The 20,064-nt window shown below is 42.7% G+C and overlaps 1 protein-coding gene across 2 annotated transcripts in view; it reads left to right on the top strand.

The window, feature by feature from the left end:
* Window positions 1-20,064, top strand: part of sept8a (septin 8a) — a 37,008-nt gene that overhangs the window by 5,875 nt on the left and 11,069 nt on the right. For both annotated transcript variants that reach the window (XM_037118886.1, XM_037118888.1), the window contains exons 2-6: window positions 4,886-5,000; window positions 5,190-5,385; window positions 9,490-9,676; window positions 14,588-14,749; window positions 16,411-16,507. In XM_037118886.1, coding sequence (XP_036974781.1) covers window positions 4,886-5,000; window positions 5,190-5,385; window positions 9,490-9,676; window positions 14,588-14,749; window positions 16,411-16,507 — 757 coding nt within the window. The remainder of the gene's footprint in view (window positions 1-4,885; window positions 5,001-5,189; window positions 5,386-9,489; window positions 9,677-14,587; window positions 14,750-16,410; window positions 16,508-20,064) is intronic.

Genomic DNA, 20,064 nt, shown 5'->3' with positions numbered 1-20,064 from the left:
CAGGTGGGAGAGACGGCCAGAAGGCGAACGAGAGTCTGAAGAGTGGATATGAAGGCAGCAGCAGGCCGGGCTGCAGCGGGACAGAATGACTGATAGGACGATTTCAGGTCAGACTACAACTGTTGAACAGAAACGTTTCTGTGGAGGGACTGATGCTTAAAACTGGTCGAGTTTCGGCCCTGAGGATGTGTCAGGTTGCATCTGCATCACAAATGTACTTAACCTTTCAGAAAGTAGATATCGCAGCTGACGTGTTTCTTGGCTGTCCATTTTTGTGACATTTGAAAAGCGTCTGTTTGTTGCTGTGAGTTGCAGTTTGAAAACTGGACGAGTGCTGAAAAAATTAGATGAGGGCTGAAAATGACGACTGATTATTTTCTCATTTATTAAATTTGTTGTTTGGTCTATAAAATGTTAGAAAATGTAGAAAAATATCTATCAGTTGCTCCCCAAAGCTCAAGATGGCCTCCTCAGTCTGGTTTTGTCCACCTTGCAGAGATATTCACTATATTGTTATAGCAGTGTAAAGAAACCAGCAATTGTTCACATTGAAGAAGCTGGAATTTGGACTTTTTTCAGTCATAACTCAGTCAGATTTAAACACGTGATAGATATTATACACATATTTCTTGGTTCTGTGTGACTCAGACTTCCTGTGGACATCGTTATTCCAGCTGTCCAACGAAAATAAACATCCATAAATCCGATTGGGAATCAGAGAGAAAAGATATTTCTCAGATTAATTGTTTGACTCACTGACTCAGCAAAACCTGCTTCAGGAAATGTAATCAGCATGCTTCACCATGTTCTGACGTTTTATAGACTAAACAATCAGTAATTTAATCAGAAACATAACATTAAGATTCATCTACAGTGGCTGAACGCTCTCTTAAGATTTTCCCTCTGTGCCATTTCAAAATGTCCTCTTGGAAATGGGTCTTTTGCTGGCAGAAGACTGCGGTTCGCGTTAGCCCGCCTCAGACGCGCTGCATTGTGAACCGGCTTTAATGGTTTGTGCCTCACTTCACTCGGAGCCACCTGGGGCCCCAGTGTGCAGCCATTTCCTGTGGGCCTGGTGGGACGGTGGCCTGAGAGCTGAGTAGTTTCCTCACCCTGGGACAGTTAACCAGAAGCTTTTCATTCCTGTCATACTTCATGCTGCTGCTCTTCTCCTCTCTGAGCGAGCTGGGATGGGTGGACAGACAGATGGCTCGCAGTTTCAAAGATGGCTGTCGTCTGCTGGTCGCTAATGCAGTTGTCACTAAATGTTTTAGGAACTAAAGACGATCAGGTTCATTTTTAGCGTTGTGTTGCATCGTTTGTGTCGTCGTGTGTGTTTAATAATTGTGTGTGTAGTAATTCAACCAAAGTAAAAAACAGAACAAAGGAAATGCACAAAAATAAAGCAGCTCAGTGTGTAACGCAGAGGTTTGTACTTCTGCTCTGCCACATTTCAGGGCTAAAAACTTTTCTGCTTCACTACATTTTGACAAATACAGTTTCAGCTTTTTTGCACATTAATACTTCTCATGCAAGAACATTAAGTCGGCTTCGACAACGTTATGCACTCTTCAGTGCACGAAACCTGCTTTCATTAAGGGATCAAACTCCTGTTGACTGTTTTCTGCACAATGAGCACTGTTACTTTACTTACACTGTGAATATACATTATTTCTGATAATACTAACATACTAAAGTAAGATTTGATCGCCTGTTTTATTCTGTGTAACAGTATTTTTACATTGTTGTAGTCAACTACACGCTCGTTCAGCCAGTGTAGTCACAGCATGGTGAGTTTGTGTCCACGTCTGCACTTCTTTTGTGTCTGATCCTGAAAGATAACACCGTCGGTCAGGTCTGCGTGCTCTTTTTGTCACAGTCAGTCACAGATCTATCTGTCTCTTATGATTCACACACAGAGATTATGTGCTACTGGCAGCTTGTCTGGTTTGGTGTAGGAGGCCAACCTAGAATTATCTTATGTGTCAGGATCTTTTGTTATTGTTCTGAATCGAGCGTTTCCCCAATGTGGTTTGTTAAGTTTGGAGAAATTTCCACCAAAACAAGCTTTACAACGTCAGTGAACTCCTTAATACTGAGTGTGACACAAGCTTGCCCTTTCACTTCGGCCATGCTTTTGAAAGGCACAGTTGGCTTCCAGACGTTAGCCTGTGACTTGAAGTGTACGTAGATGATGCTCTTAAGAAAGACACCTAATCACCAGCTGTGTACAGCAAGACAGGTGCCACATGTAAACTGTGGTGTTGATGGAACAGGAGCACGCAGACCGTTATTTATCCTCCCCTGGATAAATAAAGGCTAATATAAATTGTCGACATCTCCCATTTTAAACACAACTCAGTCATTGCTCTGGTTTCCTTCCAGGCTCGATACCAGCAGTCACATCTTCCCCCTCCAGCAATTTATCCAAATATCTCCACCAGCTTCATACAGCAAACTCACACAGGGAAGTAATACTGATGAGTGACAAGCTCTGTGTCTAACAGACAAAATGATGATCACAGCCTCTTCCTCTTCCTCTTCCTCCTTCATTTCTCTGTAAACCTGCTGCTGGCTACCACAAACATTTCATCAGTTTGGTTAATTCAGAAAGGAAAAAGTGCAAGATGTCACCAAAAACTGGAAATGCAACGCTCTCTGATAAACAGCTAAAAGCTGTGAAACCTTTTGAAATGCTTTAACCTTCATTTTAGCATCTTGAGGAAAGTTGCCATGCGACCTCACTCGCAGCGGCTGATTATTTGACAGTTTGTCTTCAACATACAGCCATGTGCCAGTGTGAACACTCAGACAGTCTTGGCCTGAGAAAGGACCACAGCTGACGGCCAACAAGCTTGTGTGTTCTGCACCAGCGTGACAGGAAATACAAACTGTTGTTAAGATGAAGCAGCTCCTGCTAAAATAGCAGCTTCTAATGAGCGACTGCACTAAAGGGGTGAAATCACGTCTGTGAACATGAGCAGCCGGTCAGAGTGATTTTTCTCACTGGTGAGTCGGCAGGTACATGCTCAAAGGCTGCAGGACATACCACACTGACTCGAGCCATGGCCACTCACCTGCGAGTCACCTGCGAGTCACCTGCGAGTCACCTGCGAATCACCTGCGAGTCCAACACTGAGCGGCTCTGACCGTCGGCCTGGTGTCACTGAATTAATCTGCATTCTTTGTAATGACCAGCAGGAGGGAACGTGTTTCAGAGAGAGGCCTATGATCCTACTTCTCACCTGATTTATTACCTCAGTAAACAGTTGCCTGATGAGTTTATGGTCTCTACTGTTTGTTTCAAGTCTTCTTCAATACATCATGATGTTCTTTTGGTAAATTATGGACCAATTTTAAAGTCAAATAGACAATAAAGAAGGGTATGCTAGAGGGCGAAGCTACTTTGTGATTAACAAGTCGGGTTAGGGTTAGGGTTAACAGAGCGCGTCCTCTGGTCCAATCAGGATGTCCTCCCTGACTCCAACCTCCTGTCCAAATATGGTCACTTCTGGCTCCAGAAAAACAAGATGGCAGTGGCTGTAGGCTTCACAGCGTGTCCACAGAGTCACTGTGGATTCACACTTGCTCCTGTTTAATGCCTCCTTTATTATATCACATTGTTCCAAAGGAAACCAAAGCAGCTAAAATGGGAATTTCAAGTGTTGCTCTGCTGCTACCTGACTTGATTTCCTCAGTTTGGCTTTGATGTTTCACAAACATCACATTTAGAAGCACTTAAAGCGTCTTCACAGCTCATATCGATTTTGTCTTCATTGAACACGAGTGTTAATGTAATGTAATAGACTCCCAGCGCGCTGCAGCTCAGCTCAGTATTGCCTCGCTCAGCTCACGTCAGATTACTGTAGTGCTGTTGCCTGACACATTAAGCCCTACTTCTCTGTTATATTTACTCACATGCACACATGCAGTTCAGTCAGGTTTATAACTCATGTGCTGTGTATGTATGTGGAGCCTGCCTCCCTCTCTCAGCTCAGCAGTCTGCTCTGCTCTCAGGCTGCCTGTGTTCGGTGACATCAGCCTTCAAATATGCAGTCCTTCGTGGCTGCAGAGCCAGACGAGCTCGGGTGGCCCCATTCATCTCAAGGTGCTGCCTGTCTTTTCCCCTCCTCTGCAGCTCCAGCATGCTCTCTCCTCTCATTGACTGCCTCCATCAGACGAGATGGGTTAGATAAGAGAGATCAAAGGTGGAAACGCTTACAAGCCAATAGTTTTGTCTCTCTGTCTTTGGTTTGTTGTAAATCAGTAATCTTTGCACTTTCAGTTCCAGGATGCTCTCTGCTAAATGTGCACAGACTCTTCAATAATTTACTGCAGCAGTGGTGATTGGACATCACGTCGTGGTGTAGCTTATTGTGCTGAGTCTGATTGTATTAGAAAATATGAGTGTAGGGTGGCCAAATCTGGATAAATGTTTTATGTCAGGTATTCACAACATGACTGTGGTGACCATCAAAGCTGAAGTAAAGCTTTGAAATGCTTATTTTCTAAATTCACAACTTAATAAGTGACTTTCATTCTCACCTCGTCTTCCATGCTCCATATTTAATCTCTAAATGAGGTATTTTCTCTGGCTGCTTCTGATGAAAGTATATCTTCTCTCTGTGTGGAAATGTGTTTAGTTCCTCGTGCTTATGAAGGATTATTCTTGAATCCTCTCTGCAGGCCCTGGTTACCTCACTCATTCGACGGGGTTTTACATCTGCAGAACGTACCGAAGGTCTTAGATGTTCATTTGCATCGGCATCTGAGGGCCTCAGCAGCCAGCTCTTCCTCCTCTGACTAATGTCTTCCCCGTGTGTGTTTTCCTCACATTGCAACCAGACTGTTGATGTTCTGTTTTGTTTTTGTTTGTGTCCCTCAGAGTGAAGAGAAGCGTAACCTGAGTTTGGGCGGACATGTTGGATTTGACAGCCTCCCTGACCAGCTGGTCAGTAAATCGGTCACACAGGGATTTTGTTTTAACATTCTCTGTGTAGGTGAGTGAAAACTTTGTTCAGTCTTTACTTGATTTATTTTCCTGGTAAACTACAACAAAATAGCAACGCTGTGTTGTTTTTCCTGACATGCACTTGTGTTCCTGCAATATAACCCTCATGTCTGAGAGCTGATGAATTGCTCCCTGGTGCCCGTGTGATTTAGCTCTTTCCACTTCCTCCCATCCACAGGGGAGACTGGTATCGGCAAATCGACGTTAATGAACACGCTCTTCAACACCATGTTCGAGAACGAAGAGGCGAGCCATTATCAGAATGGCGTGTACCTGCGGCCGCGAACATACGACCTGCAAGAGAGTAACGTCCACCTCAAGCTGACCATCGTCGACACCGTCGGCTTCGGTGATCAGATCAACAAAGAGGACAGGTGAGGACATTAAGACAGTGACATGAGTAAATGCATGACAGTGATGTCAAGATGTTTTGTGTAAAAATGGATTCCAGTTGGTTGGGAAGTGAGAGTTTTTGTTTCAGGACAGTCAGCAGTTTTGACTGTAGTCTAGTTTCTCTAATATTTACTTTTTGTGAAATACGCTGTGCCTCTTTTAGCTCAGAGCAGTTATTCAAATGAAACCAAATGAGAAGTTTAGAGGAGGAATGTGCTTTTTGTTGCTGCTACTAATTCACAGAGATCTGAATCATGACACAGAGCCACAGTTATACTGCTTTGCTGGAGGTTTGAACAGTTTTATTGGTGCCTTCAGGCAGCAGTAGCCTTAATGTTCGAGAAGTGAACTTTTGACCGGTAGGTCGCTAGTTTAATCTCTTGACCTGCAGGATAAATCTGGTTGCATAAAGTGAAAAAGCAGCTTGCTCCTCCTTCTTTACCAGAACTGAAGTGTTCTTTAGCAAAGCCATTAGCCCCAATACAGTGGAGCTGCTCATGTGTTAGCAGATCAGACCAGACAGCTTAGTCCTGGAAACTGTAACTGCACTATGGTCATAAAAAAAAAAAAGAAAAAAAGAATGAAAAGATAAATTTTTAGATAAAGACATAAAAAGTCAAACAAAGCAACCAACAGACTGATCCGACCTCATGCTAACTTAGGGAACTAAGTTTAAAGGGGTCAGATATCTGTTTATGATGCAGGATATTTTATTTTATAATTAGGAATGCAGGTGATGGGAAAGCTTGAAAATTCGCCTTGGAGATGTTTAAATTTGATGATGGAAAATGTGTAGATATCCTGTAAGATATAACCACAGCTGTCAGATAACTGAAGAGGTAAAAAGTGCAATATTTCACTTTTAAAAGAAATGGAGCACAAATATAAAGTAGCATTTAAAGGAAATACTCACGTTCAGTGCAAGTGTGATTAAATGTACGTAGTTACTTTCCACCATTAGCTCACTGACGAGCCTTTTAACCAAATTTAACCCAGTTATTAGTGACACTCTTAAAGTGCTAATCACCCAAACAGTACACTCCATTTAGTCTGCACAATGTATGAAACACACCACAGGAAATCTCAGCAGCTGTGACATTTACCGTTCGGTACAAATCTGATGAACTGTACTCGTTGCACTAACCACCAAGTTAAATTCAGTTCATCTCGTAACACATGCTGGAGAGTGTTTTCCACTTGACTCCTGACAGATTTTCCTGTCCATCCTTATCCAAACCCTCCTTTCTATTTGCAAGATGACAACGCAGTAGTTTTGCCCAAATTAGGTCAACGTTGCCCAGGGATACAAATGAGAGAAACAGACAAAGACTAACATCAGTCCAGCTCCAGATTTCCTCTCTGTAGGATGGAAATAAGACGAGGTGGGACAGCACTACAGAGAAAATAGCTGATTTTTTCTTTCTTGACATTCAGCTGTGGAATGGAGTGTTCTTGTTGTGACTTAGCCAGCCAGCAGCACTCTCACGCCCTTTGATAGCAGCTTTTCTCTGTCGGCTGTGTAAACCAACATGCTGAAGGACAGAGTCTGCAGCGGACTGTGAATGCACACTGAGAGAGCCTCAAAAGGTCAGAGTCGGTGCATTCCACCAAGAAGATTGAGGATGGATGTGAGGGCAGAGGACAGATGACTGTAAACATGGTGGAGCAGAGGATATAGAATAGATTTATTTGTTTTTAACGTATGTCTCACTCTGAGGTCAAGAATAGATTGTGGGAAGATTTACTGTCGAGAATTTGACAAGAACACTTGCACAGTCGGCCATTAAATTAAGTAGTTATCAGGGATGAATGTAAAATATAGTGTTTGTTAATGGGAGAACATGAATAACCATCAAAACTAATCTGATCCAAGCGACATGATGAACTCTGACCTTGTCACTGTGATTTTCCTCCTCTGGCGTTCAGGCTGTACCGGTTAAGAACATCTGGCTTACAAATTCAAACATCTGTGTCCATATGAATCTGTGCATTTTGGGCCTGTTTCCAAAAGGAAGCTTGGATTATGTTCCCACTTCAGAAGGTCAGAGTGGGCAGTAATACTGAGGTGGTCACTTCATGTGGACTGGATCATGTCAGTTTGAAGTATCTGTGGTTCTCGTGTCAGATACGATGAAACGTTGTTCCAGGAGGTGTTTCACATGTTAGACAGTTGTTTTCACTTTATTTAAGCCCCCAAAAATGTCTCATTGAGATTAAAAATCTCTTTTTCTAGAGAGTCCTGGTTATTACGGGCAGCAGTATGGTCACACAGTTGCCGACCTCAAAAAAAAAAAATAAAATAAAACTGAAAATGAAGACAGATAGCAGATTGCTGAGTCATAAGACATTCATCAGCGTTCAAAACATCTTCAGCCAGTTGTCTTTTCTTCCAAGTCAAGCTGGAATGTCAACTCACTTTCAGCACCTTTAGACCAGCGAACCCTGAGTCCAAGCTGAGGCAGCAGCAGAGTAGTTCAGTACAGACTTCAGGGACAGTTGGTAGAGATAATTGCTGGAGGCCAAGGCTGTATCGTCCTGTACGTTTTTGAAAGATGTAGTCCTGTAGGGACGAGGGAAGCTAACCAGAGATGACACCAGCTGTAACCAGTGAGGCTGAAGCCCAGTCCACGTATGCATGCCTGGACTATCTTTAAAACACTTCTTTAACATACAGATGCTCTCAGTCCAGTGTGCCAGTGATGCAGATTAGACTGAATTAGGAAGCGAATGTGTGTGTCTGCGTCTATGTTTCCAAAAGTGTTTCTGAATATCTCTAAAGGTCAGTTTGTTCCAGTGACCTCAGGCGGCATTTACAGCTGTAAAACAGGTCAAAACACGAAGCAAAGTGGAGATGTATTGGTGTACCTGTGGACAGGACCTGAGGTGGCTGTGTGTAGTTTCCAGATTTATACATAACGTAACATAAGCATTTGTTTGAGAACCACAGGAATGTCTGTTTAAAACATTTCTGAGGCAGACACTGGAGGCAGAGTGAGATATTGATGGAAAGCCAACGCATTGAAACGCACATTATCGAAACCAAACAATCCAAACAGTCTAAAAAAATGCCAAGTGGCGTCATGATATGACTAATGAACCACAACCTCACTTGAACAGACTTACATCTCAGGCTGTTATGATAGAGTTAATTAAATATGTGGCTAACTTCTAATCGTCTGGTTTTTGTCTCCTCTAATTGAGCTGAACTGAATTAGTTAAAGCTGCAGATTCCAGCAGACGGCTTGCTGAACTCGTGGCATAAATCTTCTTCCAACTGTCTCGTGACCTGACATTATCAGGCTGATGGACATTTAAACATTAAAACTAGCTTGCAGAGCCAAACTGCACTGCTGCATTAGCAAACGTAATCATGTTAATGAAGGACATTTCATATTTCTTAACATTTAACTTGATAATCACTGCAGTGCAGAATGAGACTCTTGTGTGCATCCAAATGGAAAAACTGAAAAGATTCTCCAGGAAACTCAAGCCAGGGTGGTGGAAATGTGTTAATGTCATGTTAGGAAAAATGATTGTATTTATCTCATTTGTACTGGAGGATAATGTTTTCCAATGCAGCAGTCCAGGAATGTGTCTGCAAGGTGAATCTTACTGGATCAAGAGTCAGACGGTTAGTTTTGTGTTGTAGTATCGAGGCCATTGTGTTGAATTTGATTTACCTTTCTGGTCTTCTCAAGCATGCAAAATGCTTCTTAACAAATACGACAAAACAGTGAGATTTAACACTCATTTCTTTTATTTACTGGTGATACTTTAGATTTGGAGGCTATCAAAGTGCTGCAAGAGAGGACAGGACGTGTTGCAGCCTGGATTTGTTTCAGCCGTACTCATATAAGCCGAGCACAAATTTCATGTAGCAGTCAGCTGTACAGCTCTAAGCCGAGGTCTTGGCACAGAATCAGATCTTACAGTGACTGAAAACATAACCGTCTCGGTTCATTCCCCCAGTGACGAGGCCGTACTTCCTTTTATATTTATTACCAAAGCATGAATAAGAAGACAAATATTTATGCTTCTACCCACAGACATAAATTCTCACAGTTTCTCTTCGGCTGTCTCCACAGTTACAAGCCCATCGTCGACTACATCGACACTCAGTTTGAAAACTATCTCCAGGAAGAGCTGAAGATCAAACGCTCGCTGTTTAACTACCATGACACCAGGATCCACATCTGCCTTTATTTCATTGCCCCGACAGGACACTCCCTCAAGTCCCTGGACCTGGTCACTATGAAAAAACTGGACAGCAAGGTAAACACAAAAACACACATTCATTCACACACATGCAAGCTGTGGTCACACACTCCCAGTTCTTTTCTCATCGTCTGTGAGAAACTATCAGCGTGGCTGAAATCTGACCTGCCTTTGACTGAGCGGTGTGTGTTTCACTGAGACGTGGAGATCCCTGATCTTCTGGCAGGGGTGTGGACTGTGTGTCCCACGAGAATAAAGCAAAGATTGGCTTTGAGCGCTAACATTTCAGAGTGAAGGATTACAAGAAAGGTTCATGTTGCATTCTTTGGAATTGAGTTATTTAGCTTTTGCAGTGGAAAAGGCTGAGATTTCAGTTTACGTGTTTACAGGTCAGCTGTACACCAGTCGATAGTCTCATTCAGACCCACATTGACTTGTGGCTTTTTCATCGCTCTGGTTCGAGTGTTATTGCTTGATTTATTGGTCAGTGGTCTCATGTTTTGCCATACATCTGATGAGTGCGGCTCAGTGCAGAAACAATCTCTGGCACGGCCTCAATTAGACAACGGGTGGAAAAAAATCTCATCACAGCAGCACTCGGAGCGTGAAGACGGGGGAGGGGAGAGAGTTTAAAAGAAGTCGGTGAAGTTTAAGTTTGATCATCTTGGTCTTTTTTTATTCAATCCAAAGAAATCAAATAGATGAACAGATGTACAATAAATTCTATCATACCTTTCTTCACAACTGCTCGGTGATGAACACAACTGAAACCAAACAAAGTGTTTTTTTTAATCTTAAATCTTGGTTTCAGAGTTGGGAAGTCTGGAACTTCAGGAGGGGAAGAGATCCTCGGAATGTTTCCAAGTACATGTTCACAAAGCCTTGAAGAGAAGAAATGATGTTTAAGATGTGAAATGATGTGAAGATTAGTTTCTTCTGTGTGTGCTTGATTGACTTGAAGGTGTGAAGGTGTCACTGATGTCTTGAATATCTTCACACTTATAAACTGAGAAAGCTGCATGTTGCAAAGATGCCAAAATGCCACAAATGTCTTTGGTTGAAGGGTGTGAAGCGATGCGTTTGTTTTTTGCTACATCCTGTCACGACACCTTGAAGCTCCTTCATACTGAAGGTTTCTGTCATCAGTCACATTGATCCCTGAGGAACTTCTACATATAAATACTGTCAGCACTGCTGTAGCTTTGGCCATGCTTGTGTGTGGTGATGCAACAATAATGAGCTGAGAACAAAGCAGATGGTCAGCTTGTGGCCGAAACCTGCTGGCTTACCTCTGCCAGCTATCAACGCTCGACTATGAACGGCTGCCAGATCTGCTGACACGCGGCCGGACACTGTCGAGGGACAGCTGAGTGTTGTGACTTCAGAAACACTGAGTTTGTCCTTGTGATTTACTAACAGTGGAAAATAATCAGGCTTTATTATGTTGATTGGATATTTTTTACTTCACCAAAACTGTTTCTGATACTTGTACTTTACTTCCATCCAAGTTTCCTTTGAGGACCAACTGTATTTCTCATTTTATGTTGCCACTAAAAGCGACAAAGCTTGAATGTTGAAGCCAGCTCCAGTTTGATCTGTCGGGACTTTACGCCCCTCATACAGCAACATATGGAGTCGAGTGTCAGTTTCTGGCTTCACAGCACCAACTTCCATTGAAAATGGGTTGCATCTCGTTGCTTTCTCACTTGGTAGTCTGAACTCACCATAAGTCAAGCAGGAGCACTTTTTTTTCTGAGATGACTGTTCCATCCTGAGAGAAAAACCTACATAAACAACAGAGAAGACAAAGTCCAAGATCCATATTCGGCAGCTCTCTTACTGTGAGGCGACAGCGCTGACCACTGAGCCTCTGCCATCTTTACCAGCCAGCACAGTGATCAAAACCTGGCAGCCCCGTCTGCCAACTGTCAGCTGATACCATCCAAACCACCTCAGCCAACTCTCTGAAGCCCTCGCCTTGCAGCAGCACACGGAAGCTTACCTGAGCTAAATATATTATCTGCGTCCCGCTATATGAACCACAGCAAAGTGGTTAACATGAGCTAAATGCTATCATGTAGCAGCTTACCTGTCGCACCCCTCTCCTTGTGTAAAAGCAAAGCAGCTTAGCTCACCTAAATCTCACCATCCATTCAGACAAACCAGACTCTCTTTCTTGTGAACCTCCATCGAGGCTGTCAGCAGCGTTTGTGTTGCCGGAGTCTGAGAGAGTAAAAGAGCGATGTTGGTGCTTCTGTTGGCAGTGATTTACAGCGTGATGAGTGTAACAGTGGGTGGTCACGGTGAACACACTCTGACCTCCGCAGCTTCATCCCAGCTGTGTGAGCGCCGGTTCATCTGAACGCAGGCCAGCGTGCAGTGACCACGGTGTGGATGTGACGCCGTGTTGCTCTGCAGGCTCCATGGTTGTTTATGCAGTGGTCTCTTTTTAAATATTTGCTCACCGTATACTGTAAACATGTGCACACTGAGCAGTTTTACAGGCTGACCACAGAAAGTACCTAAAAGCCTGAATATGATTTAGAGCTTTAGCCAATTAAGATTTTCATTTTTGAGTCATCATACTGGTTAGTTTTTAACCTCCTGATTTACTTTTCAGTATGAAAAATGTCAAAGATACTAAAAAAAGACATTCATATATTCCCAGACCCCAAAATGTGCCCAAAGTGACAGATTCAGGCTTTAAATGACTGCAAATGAGTATCTAACAAGTAGTTGTTTAGTCTGTTTGATATAAAACACTCATAATTAAATCCCAGTAGCCTCGTCACATCGTTTATTTTCTCCAACCACCAGACCAAAACTCAAAGACTCTTTATTTAATATCATAAAATATGAAGAAAAGCAGTAAATTCTTACATATGAAGCTGCAACTAGCAAATGTTTCACACAGTTAATTGACTATTAACATAGCTGCACTTGATTGCCCTTAAAGAGTTTTCAACGCTGTTCTCTCTCTTCATTAGAGTAGAACTGGAGTCCAGGGTCACATTTTTAATTTCAGTGTGGAGTTATTTCCAGCTCCAGACGAGCATTACTCCGTGTGAATATGAGCTTTTATCTGCAGACTAAAGATAAACGAGCAGAGCTATCCTGTCTGCCAGATAGCTCTCTGTCACAGGAAAAACCAGGGAAGCAGACCAGAAACAACTTCTCCCTCAGTCTGTCGAGGCTGCTGTCAAGGCTACACAATGGTGTTTTTCTTGTGCGAGTCACCGCTCCCAGCAGAGGATGGTCGAAGGCCCACAGACTGAGTGTGGTTTGTGGTGGATGAAGGCAGGAAAAGAGATAAGAGTCTGAAGGAGGTGTCCTTTGTTTAAAAGGAAATCATTACAAGCTAATTATCTAATATCAGGATATAGAAGATTCCATTGGTAGAAGTCAGTTGATAAACAAAGACTGATGTTTCCCAGTAACCTTTTAAAATGTCGCACTATAATCAGTCTGTTTGCACCAGATCCAGTATTTTTAACTGTCAGTTGATGGATGGAGAAATGTGAGGCGACTTAACATCAAAGTCCAATTCTAATAAATGTCCATTAATCTTGTTAGATATCCCGGAGAAAAGATGTCCTATATCACTTCAAATCTCTGCCTGAGCATCGTCACATTTTAAGCTTCTTTAGTTGAAGAATAACCCAGTGATGTCCGTCTGTGCTCACCTGGTTTATACCAGTCAGGAGCTAAACTAATGAAACTAAACAAATATTTGACCAGGGGGCTCAAGTTGTAGCCTGGAGCTAACCAGCTGACTCAGTGGTACAATACACTTCCTGTTTACATCCCCCATGATCCCACAGTAAGGAGCTCAGCAGCAGTTTATTGAGGTAAGACTAAGAAAATACAGAATAAAAAATGTATCTTACCTATAATTATGAATATTATTAAAGCTCATAATGTGGTTCTTGTATCCTGTGAGTGCTGACACTGTCATCTACACATTAATATACAGACAGTTGACCTTTGGTAGATGAAGACAAATGTCAGGCTGTGTGATTATTTTACATGTGAGCAACTTTCTGTGGTCACAGCTCCCATCTGGTGCTCCTCGCTGTTGAGAACAAACACTGGGAACTATTTGGGAATACTCTTTGGCCAGCTGGGAAAACCGGGTTGTGGGAAGTGAACAAATACTGCCGTCCCCTCGTCTCCCTCCTCACTGACCATGGCGAGATCCTCCCATCTGCTTCAGTAGCTGCCACACTCAGTTTGTTAATTAGGGGCTAAAACCTGATACTGGCTGCCCTGCTGTAAATTAATGATCCAGTACAGAACGATGAGCCTGTAATTTGACTCCTAACCAGCTTTGGCTCTTTCTCTGAGGCGCTCTGTGGAGCTGATGAGTGAATCTGTGGGGATCCTCCTCGTTCTCCCGGTTAGTGATGCAGTCGTTAGCAGGAATGCAGAAAAACTGTGTTTATCTCTGCACATCTGCTGCTGATTGGAGATGGAGTCTAGTTTGTTTTCATAATCACTGTTTGTTTCATGTATCTGTCGGGGATCTGACTGAGCTTATTCACTATACAGTTTCTCTGCATATGGTCTTGTGTGCTACCTCAGCCACATTTAGAAACACGCTCAGTTTGGTTTATGTTTTTAATTAAGTCTTCGGTGTGTTTTAATTTAGCTTCATTCGCAGTGTGTTTATGACCCGCTGACGAAGAGGAGTTAATTGCTCTGATCTGTAAACCACTGAAAACGACTGATTGATTCTCTCTGCATCGTCCCTCATCATGCTGAGACAGGTTCACTTTGTCTTGTCATGATGATGCATGTCAGATGAGCAATTACCAAACCAGCACATAATGAATTCTGTGTTCACACTTCAACACAAGTGGCTTCAATACAGAAACGTCTGTTCTTTATTGGGAACACTGAACCATCAATACGAGGACTTTGTTGATGCGACTACAATCCTCCCCTCACCTTTTCTCATCCTTTCCTCAGGTCAACATAATTCCCATCATTGCCAAAGCGGACACAATCTCCAAGAGTGAGCTCCACAAATTCAAAATAAAGATTATGAGCGAGCTGGTGAGCAACGGCGTCCAGATATATCAGTTCCCGACAGACGACGAAGCTGTCAGTGAGATAAACGCCTCCATGAACGTAAGTCATTCAGTCGCTCTCTCCATCTTTTACCTTTCCTCATTTTTCACCATGTGTTTATTGTGCATGTATATTCAAACTTTACATACTGTGCTGTCAGGAAAACTACTGTTGTTGGATGATATTTTATCCTAGAAATAATTGGGATGAAAGATGTTTTTGTCATTTTAAGACTTTTATTTTATTTTATCTCTCTTATATATTGATATTGCGTAACAGTGCACGTACGCCCTTTCAAAGAACAATTAACTTCTGATTCTAAATCACATAAAGTCATTGGAACTGTAATGTGATAAAACAATATTTAAACAAAAGATGTAAATGAATATTAAACACTTGACATAGAAGTGAGGTCATTGATGCCTTAATTCAAAATACTGCCAGTTGAGTTTTTGTGACTTTTCGTTCGGTCGCGTCGTTACCTGGTCGTACGTTGATAAGTTGATTAAGTGATAATTGTGACAGGCCTACAGGAAGCTTCCAGAAGTGTTGACTGTTGTGACTGTGTTGAAAGTAAAAATGATGGCTTTGTTCTGAAGACCTTTGACACATCTGTCTCCTTAGCATCCCATGTGTTTCTCATCTGGTAACGGTGATGTCAACGTACGTAGACATTATTCTTGTGGCTGTAAATGTGCTGAAAAATAATGATGTCATATTATCTAGATACTGTGCAACCCCACAAATCTGTGACAGTACAGGGGAAAACACTGCGAATGTAAAGTAGATATACTACTACTAACAATACTGACCCTGTGCACGTGCTGCAGCTCCAGCTTACGACATCATTAAACATCATTTATGAGCTGGATAGCAGCTCATGCCTTACGACTGCTTGTCCACTTGTTCATGTTCCTTCTTCAAAATAAACGAGTTTAGTTGAAATTCTGACAACAGTTTGCATGTAGTGATATAACTGATCCTCAGCGAGTGACTTCATCAGAGTTTAGTTCAGATTTAGTGATGGAGATGATGTATAATCACACTGCTCAGACACCCACACATGTTGAGATGCACCGACAGTAAACTCCCTCATGGATAAATAGGACTGCATTTGGTCCTCGTACACATCCCCATCTATTCATAGTCGGTTACATCAGCGCCCACACTCACCAGCTTGTTCCTCTGAGCTGCAACCAGCCAGCTGGTTTCAACTCTCCACCTAATTTTTGTGGTTGCATATCAGGCATGTTTTCCCCATGATGCCTCACTGTCGCTCCTAACGAGGCGTAGTAACTGTGTGTGTGTGTGTGTGTGTGCGCGCGCGTGTGTGTGTGTGTGCGCTAATCACTTCAACATAACAAGCCTGTCAGCCCCGACTGAGCCACATGTTGAACTTAAAAGAGTTCTGTTGCAGCTCATAAGTCCTCCATGGTTACACTTCTGTGTCTGGTTGTGAAAGATAAGAGCGACGACATCCAGAGTGACACAAGTTTTATTTGAAATTTAGAATTCAGCTTCCATTTCTCCTCTTTTGTTGTGTTTGTATGTAGCATGTTGGTGTCTTGTGAAATGTAACTTGTGAAATGGTTGTTGTGCTGTAAAGACACCAGGAGAGCAACTCTGCAGGAAGCGATGGAGCAGAGACCACCTAGTTCAGGTTTCAGTTATTCTTGTGACTTCTCGACCTTTTCAACGCTCTGATGTCTTTTCCTGCTCAGGCACATCTGCCGTTTGCTGTGGTGGGGAGCGTGGAAGAGGTCAAAGTGGGGAACAAAACCGTGAGGGCCAGACAGTACCCCTGGGGCGTTGTGCAAGGTGAGACCCCTTTACAAGCAAGTTAATCGGAGTGTGTTTGTTCTTCTCAAGCAAACACAACGGTGAGTACGTGAAGAGGTCACTGGATATTTAAATCTTTTCTTGAGACTGTTCAAAAATGAATATTTAAAGCAACAAGAAAAAAGATGTCAGGCTGCAACTCTCGATCAGTTGATCTATAAAATGAAAAAATGTCCCAAAACAAAGATGACAAACGTTTCGTTTTGTCCGGAACCGAAAGAGAAAATATTCACGTTCAGTAAGCTGGAATCAGAAGTTTGATGTTTATTATAATATTTTAAGATTAATATGACAGTTGACATCTTGCAAAAGATAAACTGTGACTCAATCACTTCCTGATTGTCACCAGTGACTGTTGAGAATTTTGCTGATTGAGTTGTGGCTTCTGCACCAGTGAAGCAACAGAAAGCTGTTGAACTGAACTTTTTCAGTTTCATTGAAATATGTGACAGCAAACCAGCACTTGCAGTTACAATATCATATACAGATACTGTAGATTTCTGGTTACAAAAAGTCATAACTCATTCATGCCCTGCACAGATCTGAGGATGCTGGCCAGTGTCAGCACAGAGCTGTTGTGCAAGAATGTGATTTTATAGCTCTGCCAGCGTGTCATGTGAGGTGGTGAAGAAGTCATGGGTGCATCATTTCAGAGGAAGTACATGACACAGTCTCACTCTGTTCACATGACATCAGGAGAGCACAGCAGAATTAGACTTACGACAATCAGTTGACCGATCAGTTAGCAGGTAGAAAGGAAACTGATCTGCTTCTACTTTGTGCAGTTGGTGAATCATCAGTCTATTTTAACAAAATTCCTAGAATTTACTTGGTTTTCCTTTTTAAATGTTTGAATTTGCTGCTTTTCTTCATATGTCATAGACTGAACATTTAGAGACGAACCGTGTTGGATCTACTTGGTGCACATGATGCTTGTTGTGAGGATGTTTTGTGCCTGTGCAGAGAAATGGCACATGATATAACTCTGCGAGGCGTCTGTCAGTATCCATTGTAGAAGACGTGTTCCTGCTCGTGGCATGAGTGTTTATTTATACCCTCCTGCTTAATGCGAAGTGGCCTCCACAGCTGCGAGTGTGACTTCACGCAGAGTGACACTGTGAACTGAAGGCTACGTGGGCAGAGACTGTTCTGGTAGATTGCCAGTGTGCTTGCTTGTGACGTGTGTGGTGTTGGGTGTCTTTTCTTTTTGTGTGTCTGTGTGCATGTGCTGCTCATGGAGAAGTCAGCGATTGTGTCGGTGATCTGGGGATGTTTGTTTCCCACAGCTCCCTCCCCAGTGCCTTGTCAATTAAAATAAACTCTGTAATTTAATAAAGTGAATCAGAGTTGTGTTGTGAGAATGCTGCTGCGCTCTGTTCCATCCTTTCCTCTGTTTACTGCTCCTGCGTCCTCACCCCCTCTTCCTTTCCTCTCTTCATTATCCGCTGACCACTCTCATTCCCCAACCCTCAGAGGGACACGCCACGGTTATTTATAAGCCTGCTGTGCGTCTCGCGGGGATGGATTCCTTTGGACTCCATCAGCCAACATGAAGTTATCGTCCCGTCCAGTTGCAGTTACAAGTTATCTCGGCTTTACTGTCAGCTCAGTCTTTGTATGGATTCTTTGTTGAAGTGTCGAGGGGAAAAACTATGTAAAGATTCATAAAAGCACAATATTTCATCTTCGTGTGCATTTAACATGTTTTGGTGGCGTTAAAGATTTGAGCATCCCAGAAGACTGTGTTAGTTCAGTGATTAACTAAAGTTGGTCTCCGGGTTTGTCGTCTCAGAGGATTGGTGTCATATTTCATCACTGAAGCTGTAAGAAACAATATCCTGCTGCTGAGTCTGACAAGAGACTGATATTAGCCCCGATTCAGTCTCAACGCAGGAGAAACTGAAGTAAACTTTCCTAATGTTGTTTGCCAGCCAGCAATAAAAAAGAGAAAAACTCCTTAGAAAACTGAAGAAGTCAACCTTCGTCTCCGTCTTTGTCTTTGTCTTTGTCTTTGTCTTTGTCTTTGTCTTTGTCTTTGTCTTTGTCTCCACAAGCTAGTGTTGAAAATGTTCTGGAAAATTGAGGACATTGTTTTTATAATTAAGCTGTCTTCATCAACATTTTTAATGTGATACCTCAGAATGCACATTAAATATGTTAATGGAAACATTTCCATTGTTAGTGGAAACAATGATTTAACTGCACCAGGCTGGTCCTGTTATTTTTCTACATCTAATTATCGTTTATTATCAGCTGTGACCATCTCAAGCAAACCACTTTGCTTTTAGTTGACCTGCTTGCAAACGGATGTCTCACTATTCATACGGCACACGTTGTCGCATTATCTGAGGACCGGGCCGAGGAGAGGACAGAAGTGTCAGTGTTTGACTGCTCTTGGCTGACTGAGGGGAAGCTTGTGTCTGTGGAAACAGTTTGTAGATGCCAGATGTCATATAGACGGGTTATGGTAACCTCTTCAAGAGCCATGGGAAATATCTGTGGACTGAAGGAAGACAGAGGGAGGACTGTCTCCTGATAAAGAGAGCAATTGAGGCGGGCTCAGTGTGTGTGTGTGTGTGTGTGTGTGTGTGTGTGTGTGTGTGTGTGTGTGTGTGTGTGTATCTCCCCTCAGGATCTCGATGCTCTGTTATCTCTGAACCCCAGACATCTGTGACACACAGCAGAAACCTGGTATTTATTCTCTGCAAGCTGCTGTTTGTTTGACTGTTGACTCACACACTGTGGAGGGTGTTTGTATGTGGACATGGATGTATGTGGCATGTTCTTAGTTAATGATGGGTCTTTGAATACAAAACATGAAAAAACATTTTCTATTTTTAATATCAGGGCGATTTGGCAAAAATAAAATGTGTAAAATCACAGTTACCCTCGACAAGGAGCCTCTTACAGATGAACCAGATGTGGGAACGTTGTTCACCGTGTAGCTTCACAGCAGCCACTGATAGAGCATCAGTCCAGACTCACAGGAGCAGATGATCAGCCCGAGGCTCGTGGATAGTTTGATGTTCGCTGAGATGACCAGTCTGTTTCTGCATGTTTTCCTCTTTTATACTTTTTATCTGTCTCCATTTCTTCCTCTGAATACTGCAGATTTACTTCCAGCCACTTCTGTCCTCTGTGTGTTTCTGTCATGATGCAGTGTGAGTGTGTCTGCAGCTCTGTGCTCAGAGGACTGGAGGGCTCCGCTGTGCAGTCAGTCAGAGGATTGGCCCTCACTCAGCCCTCAGCGGGGGGTCAGTACAGACGGGCTATTAGATGCCAGATGAACAGGCCGTTTCAGTAGCCTGGATGCAAATCCAGAGAACAGCTCATGTCTGTTTTTAACTCCGGTATTCCCACTAATGATGTGTGGTCAGGCAGCAAATATGGGTAAAAATAAAAGTGAGTGATTCAGACAGCTGCTACTATTTCACATCTGTTTAAAATTGACTTTCGATCTAAAAGTTAGTTAGTAAAAGCTTATTGAATTGTTTGTTTGTGCTTCTCTAATGAAGGAATGTCTTGATGTGTCTGAG

This window comes from Acanthopagrus latus, chromosome 13 (genome assembly GCF_904848185.1).
Source record: "Acanthopagrus latus isolate v.2019 chromosome 13, fAcaLat1.1, whole genome shotgun sequence".
Lineage (NCBI taxonomy): Eukaryota > Metazoa > Chordata > Actinopteri > Spariformes > Sparidae > Acanthopagrus > Acanthopagrus latus.
Note: the sequence above shows the minus strand (reverse complement) of the source record. Positions and strands in the feature narration are given on the sequence as shown.